Source organism: Lampetra planeri, chromosome 7, assembly GCF_965212315.1.
Source record: "Lampetra planeri chromosome 7, kcLamPlan1.2.h2, whole genome shotgun sequence".
NCBI classification, from domain to species: domain Eukaryota; kingdom Metazoa; phylum Chordata; class Hyperoartia; order Petromyzontiformes; family Petromyzontidae; genus Lampetra; species Lampetra planeri.
This window is the reverse complement of record NC_136113.1, coordinates 8,210,274-8,225,512: the sequence shown is the minus strand read 5'-3', so window position 1 is coordinate 8,225,512 and position 15,239 is coordinate 8,210,274. Positions and strand designations below refer to the sequence as shown.

General features: G+C 39.3%; 1 protein-coding gene across 5 annotated transcripts in view; it reads left to right on the top strand.

Annotated features, from left to right (window-relative positions):
- Positions 1-15,239, top strand: part of LOC144719900 (neurexin-1-like) — a 297,506-nt gene that overhangs the window by 166,740 nt on the left and 115,527 nt on the right. For all 5 annotated transcript variants that reach the window (XM_078596215.1, XM_078596213.1, XM_078596212.1 and 2 more), the window contains 4 exons: positions 1,542-1,923; positions 2,624-2,814; positions 5,159-5,332; positions 7,212-7,331. In XM_078596215.1, the coding sequence (XP_078452341.1) occupies positions 1,542-1,923; positions 2,624-2,814; positions 5,159-5,332; positions 7,212-7,331 (867 nt within the window). The remainder of the gene's footprint in view (positions 1-1,541; positions 1,924-2,623; positions 2,815-5,158; positions 5,333-7,211; positions 7,332-15,239) is intronic.

Genomic DNA, 15,239 nt, shown 5'->3' with positions numbered 1-15,239 from the left:
GCAATGTTTGGGTCTCAAACGAGGTTTTATTTTCTGGACATGTACATTGTTTCACTTTGTTCGCCAGCGTTCTTCCCGATCTGGGCGAGATTATATGATAACAAGTGAGTTCCCAGAAGGGGGATCGGGTTTTGAGTGAGCAGGGGTGTACATTGTTGATGAGTAGGTTGTCCTTGGTAAGAAAACGTATAATCTCCCGTACAATTTGAATCTCTGTGTAGATATTTGGTGATTGATTGTTAACTAGAACAGAGCCTGGGGACTGGTGTTGGTTTCAGTGTTCTGGTTATGATGTGCATTGCGTTCATTGTGCATCTAGCAGTGTTGTATACGAGCTCTCGGATCAGACTGGAGCACAGTGACTGTGCTACTGAGTAGATTAGTGAGAGAGTGGCAATTTTCAGCACATCAGCTGAGGTGCCCCAGGTCATTCCTGAAAAGATTCTGTAGCAGGGTGAATCTTGATTTGGTATTTTCACAGATCTGTTGTATGTGAGGCTTGAAGGCCAGGCTTCTATCCTTGAAAACCCCGAGATATATTGAAGTGGGGTCATAATGCACTGGGCTACCACAAGTAACCATTAAGGGTAGCATCTGCTGCATGCTTGTTCAAGTGGAAAGCATTTGTGGTGGTTTTGGAAGAATTTGGTCGCAGGCTCCAGTTACAGATATATGGTTCCGATGAAGTTATGTCAGCTGTGAATGTTCTTGAGGATTGTGCCCTGTGCAGAAGGGACTATGGCATCTGCATTTCTGAACATATGAGACTAGCCTTTTGCCCGTCCAAGGACGGGTGTATTGCAGTAAATCTGAAACTTGCAAATGAAAAGCAGAGCGCGACGTGATATTCACTGCATTAATTCGTGTGCAATTTGTAAGGGCGCAGTGACACAGACCTATTTCATTTAAAGGTTATAATCCCTTGTTCATCATGACGTCCTTTTTACTTTGATGTCTCAATAGCGTTATGGAGATTGCGTGACGTGAGTGTTCTGCCTTTGTAGTGAGGGTTGTAAGTTGACGCCGATGAGGGGGGAGGAGGCGCCTCGGCCCCCCATGTAGAGTGACGTCACGTGCTCATGATTATTAATGAGGGGGGGCAGGTCCATTTGGAGGATGTCACCTGCTCATGAATATTCATGAGTTGGGGCTGGTCGATGCGGAGTGACGTCACGAGCCTTAAGGACAGACATTCCTGGGTGTTTAGAGTAGGTATGTACATGGCAGGTCACTTATCTATTGTTCGCAATTTTCTGGGGCTGTGTTTAGCAGCGAAAGTATGTTTGCTGAGCATTGCGTCGATTCAGTGCACAGTACAGTTAGAATGGCATCTAATGATTTTGGTCAACAGCTGGCCATGACATCAAATTGTTATAGGCAGAGAGGTCAATCAGTGCTTCATTTTTATATTAATAATGAGTATAAAAGTCATATGATTCATGTTTCATAACTATAATTTCACTAAATACTTGGGTTTATGTAGCTGTAACCCACGAAGTTATTGGTGGAAAAAACAGGACTGCGTCCCTTTATCTGCAAAGGTCAAATGATCGGGGATCACACGCGGCTGGAGTTCCACAACATCGAGACGGGCATCATGACAGAGCGGCGCTACACCTCCGTGGTGCCCTCCAACTTCATCGGCCACCTGCAGAACGTGAACTTTAACCGGATGGGATACATCGACCAATGCAAGAATGGCGACATCGACTACTGCGAGCTGAATGCTCGCTTTGGCATGCGCAACATCATCGCTGACCCCATCACTTTCAAGACCAAAGTCAGCTTCCTCACACTGCCCACTCTGCAAGCCTACACCACCATGCACCTCTTCTTCCAGTTCAAGACCACATCGCCCGAGGGGCTCATACTCTTCAACAGTGGAGACGGCAGTGACTTCATCGCGGTGGAGCTCGTGAAAGGGTACGTCTCTACTGTTGTCTTCAATAGCGTGGGTTTGTTTTTGCCAGGCGACTTGGCAATTTGAACCTTTCGTGCCTGTGCTAAGCAACGCACAAGCTATGAATATATAAATCACTGTTTGGATAACTATGAACAAATTTGCTCATGTATGTCTATGGACAGTTCCTCAAATTATGAAACTCGCCGTCAACATTTGACAATTATTGTTATAAAACACATGGAGTGGAATTTTTCAAGTTAATTATCTAAGGTTTTTTAAGTACATATATAGCTGATGGAATAATTCAATGGTCTGGCACAGACACAAAACTAAATTCACCATCGTCACACTGAATTACAGCCCTAATTGGTTGATGTCCCATGCCCAAATAAAGAAGCCACTTAATGATTATGGTAATGAATATCCACATCTGTAAAATGTCTGAAATGTATGTGCGAAATTGTGCAACTGCCCATATATAATATGCACGCTCAGAGGTTTTAAACTATTGTGAGAACAGGATGTAGCAGCATAAAAAAACCCTCATCCATATAAATGTGATATTACAGTGCATTGATATTACTACTTCCGACATTAAAAATGTTCTCAAAATGTTTCTGAGCAGAACATGCGCAAAATCGCTGCATTCTATTTTATTTACAACAATTGCTGTATAACCTTGATATTCATGAGCGCTGCACATGTTTGATTATTTTTCAGGCACATCCACTACGTGTTCGATTTGGGGAATGGGCAGAACCTCATCAAGGACAGCTCGAAGAAAGTGCTCAACGATAACCAGTGGCACAACGTGATCATCGCCAGAGAGCTCAACAATGTGCACACCTTGAAGGTGGACTCCAAGTCCAGCACCCTGAACGTGAATGGTGCCAAGAATCTGGACCTTAAAGGTAAATACAGTCGAGTGGCTCCTCTCTGTGCCCCTTATCACCTGTGACTCCTATTACCTGCGGAACCTATAAGGTCCGCTAATATATGTATGTATGCTGAACTTTTTTGCACTGTACGTAGCCAAATGTGCTAATTAGACGTGCAGCGGAAGGGCAACAAACTTACCACCAACAGCAGTTTGAAGCTGGAAAAAAGTGCTCATCTCCTGTTATACGTGAACATATTTTGCCATTATCTGCAAAATGCATTCATGGGTAAGTGGAGTCAAATTGTGGCGAACGTGGCGGAAAGCACTCCCAAATGGTATTTGGCCTACTCTTCCACACTGACCTAAATGTTTTGGAAGAGATTGAAGTACCCACTACTCATGAGCTGCCCATCATTTGTGAATTTACATCACTGGGTTGGCCCATTTATGTCGCTAGGGGGATACGGGGGTCATGCAACTGGGGGTGGTGGGGATTTAAGAAACTCTTCCATTATTTAGATGGACGAGTTTCTTAAATCGTCCTCACGGGAGGTCTGGGTCCCTCCACCACGTGACCCCCCAGCCCTCGTACGGGCCGACACAGTAGTGACGTCCTATGTCACTACAATTGCTTCGACAGGGGATGGAACTGGGACATCTGCATCGCAATTCTGATGTGCTAACTATTACACCACGGAAGCATCAACAGCTCTCTATTGTCGATTCTAAAGTGGTCATCGCTCTGGGTGCCAGGGTGGAGGGATGTTAACTACCTCGCCTGGTATACAGGGTGGTCGTGGGTTCGATCTCCACCTTGACGCCTGCTTATATACTTAGAGTTTGCATATTCTCCCCGTGGTCGTGCGGATTTTTCTCCGGGTCCTCCAGTTTTTCCCTCCACGCTTAGAAAAATGCGTTTAAACTATTTGGCTGCTATACATTTCCACATAATAAGCCAGCTTCGTTGAGCTATTATTTGTGGCCAGGTCGCTTCTGAAAAAGAGCGACGTCGCTCAGTGGGCCTGACCTGGTAAAATATGTTTTTTTATTTAATAGTTTATTTTTAGACTGAAGTTGGTGTAGTGTGTCGTGTTTGCCACTAGAGGACGCTGGTACTCCACCTGATGGCAGGAGAAACGTTGATAGCGATTTCTGGATAGAATTTAATTTCCAAACAATATTGATGTATCTTGATAAGGAAACTAGAAAGCTGATTTGCAAACAAAATATGTACATCGGAGCAAGATGTTAATATGTATGTACGTTGAACTTCTTTCGCGCCTTACGTAGCCAACCATGCTTTTCGGAAGTAGAACATTTATTTGAGCCTTATATCCAGTACTGGCCACACTTTAATTAAATTAAATAATAATACTAATAAATCACAGACTTAAGAAGGCCAGTTAACCCAAATATCAAGCTATTCCCTCACGGTGGCAGTAAAGATACATGTTTGTGTTAATTTTAATAAACTATTCTATATATATAATTGCGCTGAAGCATAAACTTGATACCAGTCATAAGAATAGGTTTTCCCCTTTTTCTGGCAACAAAACAGGTGTTAAGATGTTAAAACACCAAACTGAACCTTTTGCAAGAAATCATGTCTGCATTAACCACAGATACTTGTGGTGAAAATACCAAAAAAATATGGTCTGACAGTTTCTGCATTGTCTTTGAAACTGATTGGTCCACACCAGAGACAGCTTTTTTTAGAGCCTAGTCTCAAATAGTGTTAGGCCAGAGTACGCCAAAAGGCGAACAGCACAAAGACAATTATATTTTGACACTGGCAAAGGAGGTCCCATGTTGATACCAGTCATTTGTGAATGATTTTAGACAAATTCACATTCTAGTTTTCTCATCACTTTACATCACAATTGTTTGCTATGTACAAGTTAATAAACGTTTCCACGTCTCAGTGAGGTATATCACCATTGGCCAGTCGCACAAAGCACGTGGAGCGAAAATATCCCTGCATTGCATTGATTGAAACAGGAAGCTTAAGGCATTTTGTATTCCAGTTGTTTTATGAAATCAGCCCCAGAGCATTATGTACATTACTGTACAGGCACTTTAAGGTCCAGATTCATTGACAAGATTTTGTATTGAATTAACTAGCAATGCAGCTCACGTGTCTATATTTAAATATCACCCACAGCCAAGATCTGTACAACCCAACATGTTGCCACTGAACACTGGCATATGACAAATTGGCTCATTTAATTTCACATTCGTCAATAAAACTGTGGCCTTTAAAAAAACAATTGCAACATTCCATACAATGCCTCTCTTCAAGACCATTTGTACACCAGCGCCCGAGGCAAGCATCGCCGCCACAAAATTATTTCCCGTAACAATGTTGTCACCCGCAGGAGAGCTCTACATCGGAGGGCTGTCCAAGATAGAGTACAGCAACCTTCCCAAGCTGGTGGGCTCCCGCGAGGGGTTCCAGGGCTGCCTGGCATCTCTGGACCTCAACGGCCGCCTCCCAGACATGATTGATGAGGCCCTCTACCGCATGGGCTCCATCGAGCGTGGCTGTGAAGGTATCCCCCACCTGGCGTGCACATGCTGTATACATTGTTTTGTGTACTTTGAAATACTAGCCGAGTTACGCACCAGTGGTGGGGCGTTTTGTTGCAGTTGTTGTTGGTGTAATTGCATGTAGTAGTAGGTTTTTACCCTTTAAACTGGTACAAAACTGACACCTTTATACAAGGCATCATGTTTGCAATAACCGCAACACAAGCAGTCAAAATGCAAACAAAAAGAAACAACTCTGATAATGGTAATGATATGCACTGTCCTTGAAGTTGATTGGTCCACACCTGAGACAGCTTTCCTTAGAGCCTAGTCTCACATGGTGCTGGACCAGATGACGCCAAAAGGCGTCATCATGATGCCTTGTATAAAGGTGTCAGTTTTGTACCAGTTTAAAGGGTAAAAACCTACTACTATATTTTGCCACTCGTAAAGGAGGTCTCATAGTGTAATTGCATGTGTTTTATTTTCTTGCTCAAGAAAACAGAGCTGTACAGTGTGAACAATGATACAAACCAAAATAAGTGCAGTGGATGTACACACGTGTGAGCAATGATGCAAATAAATAAAATTTCGATTTAAAGATTTCGTGACTGCAGGGATTCATCTTCTTGGTTCTTTCGGTAAAGTCACGTAGAAGGGAAGTAATAAAAAATAAAAATAAAACATAATACAATAATTCTCACGACGTTTTGGCCGAAACGTCGTGAGAATTATTTTATTAAGTTTTATTTTTATAATTTTATTACTTCCCTTCTACGTGAATTTACCGAAAGAACCAAGAAGGCAAATAAATTAATTAAAAAAAATTGGTCACAGTCACGGTAAAACGTTATTGTTACAATGCTTTAGAATGACTGTTACTGGTAAATAATGTATCAACTATTTGCATGGAATTATTCTGCAATACTATTGCTAACTGGTGCTTTCACAATCATTGTATTCTTCCACTTTGCCTCGACGCTAATGGAATACTTCATTACAGATATTATTTTCGTCATTGCTAGCACATGCTGGAGAACATGTATTTTAAAAATAAAGTTGTCATACATAATTAATCTCGGCAGTCTTTATTTTAATTGGGAAACATTGTGTGTCTCTTGACTTCTAAACCCACTTTATTTCTGATAAAAAAAAATATTTATAATTACACTGCAGTCTAGTTATGTTGCATATTTTATTCATATTTCACAATTCACTTTTTCTTTATTCAGACGCAGTGCTGTCTTTTGTCATGTTCCGTGTATGATAATGGTGCATATCATTGTGAATGCCATGGGTGGCCCATGTCTGTGATTCATCTGATTACTCTGATCATGTAAACATGTTCTTCTGCTTCTTTTCTTTTTCCCCTTCATTTGTTTTGCTGACAAAGCTGAGTTGAAAGCACACATGAAAGGTATAGCACTGAGATTTAAAAAATAAATGCTAATGCAAATGTAGTGGCAGTGGGTTAAAGTAGTTCTGTAAGTTCATGCTTTGATATTAAATGCCAGAAGTTATATTTTAGGATGATGTACTTAACCTCTTTGTAGCACTGTATAAATGTTTCATGCTTTTTTCCTCAATACTTTCTTACATTATCATCATTCCCTGTTAATTTAGATCGCCCACATATCCACTTATGGACCATGTTTGCTGAGCAAACATTTGCATCCAAAAATTAAGTTGGATTTCTGTTGCGTGTAAAATTATACCCAGTAACTCACAAATGAGGTTTTCATTTTTGCTGCTGGGTGATGAAACGAATTTTTGTAGGAAGAAAAAAAAAACTGGACTATCATTGACTTTGATTGGCCAGAGCCAATTAGCGATGCTTTGCAGCTGGTTAATGCACAATGCATTCTGCTCCTAGAAGCCTTTCCTGCTGTCTCCCTGGCTCAGGTCCTAGCACCACCTGCCAAGAGGACTCGTGTGCTAATCAGGGCCAGTGTGTGCAGCAGTGGGATAGCTTCACCTGCGATTGTACCATGACATCCTACAGTGGTGCCTTCTGCAATGACCGTGAGTATGAGCATGCTCCTCGATACTACCTGGCCAAATCGCGCAGGCCCGTCGCTGTGCGCTCAACTTTTGCCGCCAGTTTGGCATGCACCCCGGCCTCCTATGCAATCCTCCCGCTCACAATAACCCAATCTGTTCCGAGACCTGGAGGGGTCATGTGGCCGCTTGGAAATTTGGCAGTGTCGCGAAGATCATAGCCCATTGTCATAAAATGTACACCTGGCACGGCAGCTTATATGTGAAGAAAAAAATCATTTTATAAAATTTAATGTCCTAAAATATTAGAAGAATGCATGCAGTGAAACAGCCATCTGCTTAGGGATTGTGCTCATGTCTAAAACAAAAAATCACCTAAAATCTGTAAGTCATCCAGGTCTTTAAACCTTGAAAGCTAAAAGGCAGGCCTCAAATAAATTCTAACCAGCAACCTATGTATATGCACATATACTGTATGCATGTTTATTGCACGACTGTGTTGACTTTGGCACCTACTGTAGGTAAGTGTACAGGTAAGTGCATTGCTTGATATACTCACAAGATGTACATGATTATCTTTAGAGGGATTAAGAAGAATAGTTTAGCTCTTTATAACAAGTTTCCAGAAAACATTATCTTTCAACATTACAGTACATGTTGCACTAGAGTATATGTAAGTAAATACCGTCTAGCAATATTTGACGTATGATTATTATTCGATATATGAGGGGGGGGAAAACCCATCTGTGATTTGAATATCAAGGTTTATGTGTAATCAACTAATCATTACAAATCAGATATTATTTTGACATGATGTAATACATGTTATGGATTCATACATTTTAGTACGAAGGTATCCAAAACAACACAATATCGTGAAATCAGGAACAAAGCTCCTTACTTATAGATCTTCTCCACGGAATAATTTGTGGGATAAGCAGTAAGGGTGTTTCATATATTCCTCTTGTTAATTTGAACTCTGCACATATGTGCCGATCATAATATCTATAAAGCAATCTAGATTTGAAGCTTTCGTGACTGCAGGAATCCATACTCTTTGGTTCTTTCGGTAAAGTCAAGTAGGCATAAAATAAAATAAATGACGACGTTTCGGGCGCAACACAAGCGTCCGTCATCAGGTGGGAAAGCGCCCGAAACGTCGTGATTTATTTTATTTTTTACCTACGTGACATCGCGTTTCAAATCTGACAGGTTGCCTTGGTTAATAAGTTGGGTGTATTAACCGTAAAATACGTGCCATGTGCTTCACAGTGGACATTAAAGATATCGTGATGTAATTTAAAGACGAGCAGGCCACTGTGTGCCAAGTGCCATGATCAACATTTTCCAAATTTCAACAATTACTATCAACTCCTTTGCAGGACCCTCTTGAAAAAAGTATTTATTGAGTGAGGCGTTCCTGGGTACATTGTAGTCATAATAATCATTAATTATCAGTCTAAAATTCCATACAAAAAAATGTCCTCGCTTTATTTAAAATGTCTCTCGCTTGTTAAATAAAAGGCTGCTTTTCTCAACTTGTCACGTGATTTCACATTCTGACCCACCATACGAGATTCGTAACTCATATTGTTCATATTGGTTTAGAAAGTATTTATTTGCATCCACATGATCTCACATTACGCATGGTAATTTTTGTGAATAAAAAAAATTACGAGAAAGTATGCGCCAAATATTATATGTGCCACAGAGGCTGAAATATTAGTTATTAATTCGATGTCACAAACGTTTTCTGAGGCGCCACCGTAGCGAGATGTTATCTCCCCTTGCCTGGTATGGAGGAGGTTGTGGGTTTGATCCCAGCCATGCTTATGCCTGTATGTTTGGAGTTCGTGTGATCTCTCCTCCTGATCACTTGGATTTTTTTCTGGGTTGAGAAACATGCGTTGAGATTACATGACGAGCTATCATGTGTGGCCAGGTCACCCCTGAAAAGGTGCTAAATAATACAGTGGGGTTTAACTGGTGAAGTAAATTAACAGTCGTAGTGGGCTGACCCGTAATAAATAAAGGCTGACAACTATCCAATGGCGGAGCCAGGATTTTCAGGTAAGGGGGGCAACCCCTCCAAAAATGAAAAATCATAGTAGTTGTTAGTAAGGACTTGTCCCTTGCTTTTTTATTTTTAACTTGGAATAAAAAAACATCTGAATAGCTTTCAGATCGTCAGTTATTATAAATGGCATGCGACATTGTGCATTTATGTAGCATTGTGCGCAATGCACTTGTTGACAGCTATTTTCCTAGGAGTTCCTAATGGTCCGTATTTATTGGCCATACCACCAAATTTCTTGGAGTGTGTGTATGTCACCATTAAATCAACACACACTAGGCCTTGTTACATTAAAAATGTATATTTTTCTTAGATCTGAAATCTGCATTCATATGGTAGACAATGTCTTAATACAACATTTGTACGAGATTCGATTATCGAGAAGTCTAAACCCCATTTGTGCATTCAACTCCATTACTGAGCCCTCTCCCTATGGCTCACTAGATCCACCTCTTTCCCTCGTGTTTTTTATCCAAATACACATCTCACAAATGGTGAACAAGGGAAACCTGTAGACTGGTGGGACACAATGGAATTTAAGAAATCCCTTCCTGTATAATAAATTGCGGGATGTCATGGACAAACCTGATAATCCACATATTGATATGTATACTATAAGCTATACATGCTTTTTTGGAACACTACAATACATATTTTATTGCGTAGTTTCTCCACAGATGGCTACACAATGAACTCAATTATAAAAAAATGCCATTCACTTAATCTGCCATCTCTCAACAAAAGCCTACTTTCTAGACAAATAATTTTGAGGCAGCGTTCCTTCACCTTACTCGTGTGAAAGACATGTGATATGCTGTATCTGTAACAACATCCAGTTCCATTATGACCACAACTCAGGTGCCACTTGAAAATGAGGCTCATCCTATCTCTAGAGTTCTCCACTGGTGAAACAATATCATCTTGAACCTTGATTAAAACTGTGTGCCATGACTTCTTGCAGGCTAAACTGAAAATTATAATTTGACACATTACGAATAAAACTAATCGCGTAATTGTTTTTAACATGCAAACACGTGTATAAGTGCATAAGCAGCTTCATAACGCTGCTATGAATGAATACAACGTTCAAATACAATCCTGCATATGTATCGCATTTGTAAAAATCTATCTATATATATACAGGAATTCCCTTGTTAATGTTCTCATCAATAGTAACTATAGAGGGATGTGTCTAATGAACAATACAACATTTAGAGACGGCGGTTATTTCAGCGGCGTGTGACCTTTGCGTTTGTTGGAGCTCTCCTTGCAGAGGGCATGTTGACAAGAGGTTGCCTGACATTGCACCCAAGGGGGCGGTAGTGACTGTTGTATTATGGAAATGAAACATAAAAATAAAAATCGCGAGCTTTATGATGCAGACTCGATGCAAAATAGATCGTTAAATACGCACATACGCTTTTAAACTTTTCACACATCACTAAATAGAATATATATTGAGAACGTTCTATAAATAAGTGATGTGTTTTATATATATACGTGCTTTATTGCAATTTGTCTAATTTCAATTATATTTTAGTAAATACATTCTTTGTTAATAAATTAGCCAGAGAGCAAATGGATTTTCAAAGTTAATTTTAATGAGTGGTAAACATGTCCATACTCTTATTCTTAGATCTTTCGGTAAAGTCACATAGAAGGGAATAAATAAAATAATAACAATATAAAAACAGTCGAAACGTCGTGAGAATTGTATTGTTTTATATTTTTATTCTTTAATTTTTTCCCTTCTATGTGACTTTACCGAAAGAACCAAGAATATGAATCCCTGCAGACACGAAAGCTTTCAATCAAAATTTATGTCCATACTCTGGTTCGTGTGGTGCCGTGATTAGCACACTGAGTCGAGACAGCCACCTTTGATCACATTCCTTTCCGCTTGTCTGTTGTTCCTCACACTTCTGAGTTACTCTTGCTTCGAGAACTAGCAAATATTGTTCCAAGTTAAAATTATTATTGGGATTTTTTGTTTACATGAAATGTATTCTTTAGACATTTTTTTATTCATGGAAATTGCTGCAGATGCTGCTTTACTGGTATGAACGTTTCTACTTTTAATGTCCCCCCCCCTCCCAGTTGTGTAGGTCGTGAATTGTTAACTCAAATTGTTTATCACAATAACCCACACCACAAAGCGTTAAAGATGTGTAACAATGGACCCTGCATTATCTCTCTCGTGTGAGCTTGGCCATAAAGCAAGGATCTTATCAGTCAAATGGTTAGAGGTGTATCCCAGTGGAACCATATAACAGTGGGGTTCTCCCATAATTAATGATTTTTTTCAAGGTGAAAAGATAAGTCACCGCTTCTATGAAACTGTATTTTATTTGTGCTGAGCACTGCTCACCGGAGTATTTAAAATGCCTTAGCTTGTGTTTTCTTACTTTTTTAGAATGGCAAGGCAAGTTTTTTTAGATTTAAAGTCCACTCGAGACATCAGCAAAAACTACACATCGATATTAATGTCTATTAACATTGTTTCCCTTGGCGAGTCATCTTCATTCAATAGTACTTTACCTGCTAAATGAATATTGATGGGTTATGTTCAACAGTAAAATCTTTTCAACCTACAAACATGATAGCTCACCAGTGCACGCTGTCAGCAGCAGATAATTGAATTGTGGAACACAATATAAATGATTGAAGTAATGAAGATACAATATATTTAAACACTTAGAAAACAAGCAAATCCTGACCTCCGAAACATTGATATACCTTACATTGTTCAAGTAATCTTATTAAAATGTATGATGTGTAATACTTGTCACAAAATATATATTATCATGATTAGTAATTACTGTTTGTGTGTGGGTTTTTATAGGTAGAAGTGTGGGTCCTATATTCCATCAAGCCCAGGGCAGAACATTATATTGTTGGTACCACCTGGGGTGGCATCTCTAGTGGTTCCATTTTTTCTGTGGCCAACGACATTGAATTGTGTTGCAATCACTTGAAATGATTGGATTATCATATAATTCACTTGTATTAGTCGTGTAAGTAAGTCAGTACTACAAATATGTTGCCACCTTGAGGTGGTAGCAATTTCTGCTCTGTCCTACAGACTGCTACCGTCTTCCATCTGCGTCGAATGACATTTTTTTCAGGAGGGCCCTTCATTGGCTTTTTATTTTCAGATGCTTTCAGCCAATGAATGATGAGTGTTAACACGAGTGGGGAGAAACCGGAGCACCCGGAGAAATCCAATGTGAGCGAGGGATCCCCTACTGGACATCTGTGAAAAAGAGCATATAACTCATCGGATTCCTCCACTGGAAATACTTATTCAGATTCTGAGATTTAAATGGACGGCGATGAGTCCACTTGCTGTCCTGCCTGCTCCAGGCAAACCAGATTATGGCACCTGGATACCCACCAACGCTTGCTTGCCTACAGAGTGCTGAATTACTGTCCTCTCACCTGAAAAGTACAATAAGTTGGCTACCTGGAATACGGTATACATGCCATGAACATTATGTAATACGCATTTATTAAGCGTTATCTTTACGCTCGCAGTACACGGATCAAACCATGTGTTTAATAATTCATTATTTTCAGTGTGTGTGTTCTGCGTAATTGGTTTGTGAAATACCCTGCAACTGCTCGAGGTTTTACGTTCACTCACAAAAAAATATTGAATTAAATTCGTATCCTGAATATTGAGATGGTGAATCGTCACATGTTTATACCATAATGCACAAAATAACCATAGTCTATAATTCATTAGATTTATCCTCACCGGTACTTGAGTGTTATGGATTAGATTTTCTATTTTCGCTTGTATACATAAAACCAAAATCATGGAAATGATTGCCTTTCACAGCATATGTAAAAAAAAAGTTAAAATCTGAGGACAAATTTTCCATTCAAATGTTAAAACCATTTGGCCAATTTCTTAAACTCTCTGCCCACTCTGTATTAGAATGAGTAGACCACAGTTAGTCAATTAGTGGGTTGTATGTGGTAGGGTAAAGTATGGGTACTCTCACCTCTTTAGAGCTCCTTCTAGTGGAGTATCTTCTGCCAGATGTGGCATGAGCAAGCAATTGCAGGGCTGCACCTTTATTTTATAATGTAATGCTATAATTAATCATCAAAAAATACATAGCAACAGCAATGGATTTTTTTCGGGAAATTGAAACCAGCGTCATATACCATGTTCTGCTAAATGTGCTGACATTTTTCATTAACAACTTAATGATTATTCTTTGGATCATTGCAAAAAAGTTAATATTTTATTTTTTAAGGAAAGTATGTTAATATGACTAACTAAAAAATTAGATTTTAAAAGCATTTGTAGAAGCTAGACTGCGAATTTTGAAGTCAAAACATTTGACATCAAGATAAAATGTGAATTATATACATAGTTCTGTATCTATGGTCATTATAGGACAGCCACAAGATGACAATTTGCGATAAACGTAATATCTACATTAGTCAGTGACCTTTACCACCAAAACAGGTAGTATTTGTTGCTTTACAAGGTGCACTTTTAAAATTATCTTATGTTCCTTTTATTCAATATTGTGCTTCACCCTTGAGTACTATGAGAGTACATTCTAAGTGAATAGATGCATTGTATACAAAAATCAGAAGCAGCTTTGGAATGTTTCCCATTGCTTCCGTCAGACTCATTGTCTCCACAGTGCCACCACTTGAATTTAAAAATTCTTATGGATGACTGGGCACTCTGGTTCTTCACCCATGAGTGAGAAATATAATTTTATCTCACCCAGCATGTGGTTTACCCATTTTTTTTTCTAAATCATGACCACCCTTTCAAACAGCTCAGGAGGATGATTTTCAAGTGTGTGTGACTTCTGGAAGCCAGGTAGCAGCAAAGGAGAGTTCTGTCAGAAATCATGAATCCAGGATTATTACCTCTATTATTTAGAAGATTTTTGACTAATTGTTTAGAAGATTTGTTAGACTAATTGACACGTCAGATCATTTTGAATGATGTCCAATTTGACTTCATCAGCATCAGAACAAATATATGTGTAGCTTTATATGAGCAAGTTGAAGTTTATTGTGTGCACATTAGCAGTCTTAGACATTTCTTCATCATTATTTGGGGGGGGGGTAGGAATCGTATAGATACAATGCACTACCCGACTTAACCAATACAATTAAGATGTCATGTGATGGGCAAATTCGCCACTTGATTTGGTTTCCCAGAAAAACTGGAGGAATGTTTGAAAAGCGGGTACATTTTGTATTCGATGTTTCACTGGAGATTACAACCAGCATCATCAGGTGTTTAACAAAAGCTCAGCTCTCGTGTGAGAACTTAATTGGTGACAACTTGATTTGATTGGCTCTGTGACATGGTGGAGGGGTACATCTTGACTTAAAGCTTTCGTGACTGCAGGAATGCATAGGTCTTTCGGTAAAGTCACGTAGATATTCTTTGAACTTATCTACGTGACTTTACCAAAAGACCAAATAATATGGAGGGTCACAGTTAAACATTTACATTGTACTTACATAATCATGAAAGCCAACGTATATAATGTGTCACTGAAATGCATTTTATGTTTCATAAGGATTCTATGGGAAGCCATAACTGCAGAGGGGCGTTTGTATTTTTTTTACATGCAGATTTTTTTACTTGATTCTTTTGGCTGTGAAATTCACACAGCCCTTGTAAGGAATGTCACACATTCTTTGAAGTTCAAATAACCATACATGGCGTTCTTAAAGTAATCACCATCAGGAATTGCCAGGTGACCGTAAGATTCGAACAATATGCACCTTTAAAATGTACCCAGTGGTAAATACGCTGTTCACTGAGATTATTCACCACCTTAATGGACGTGTTAAACTTTAAAGGTGCCGTG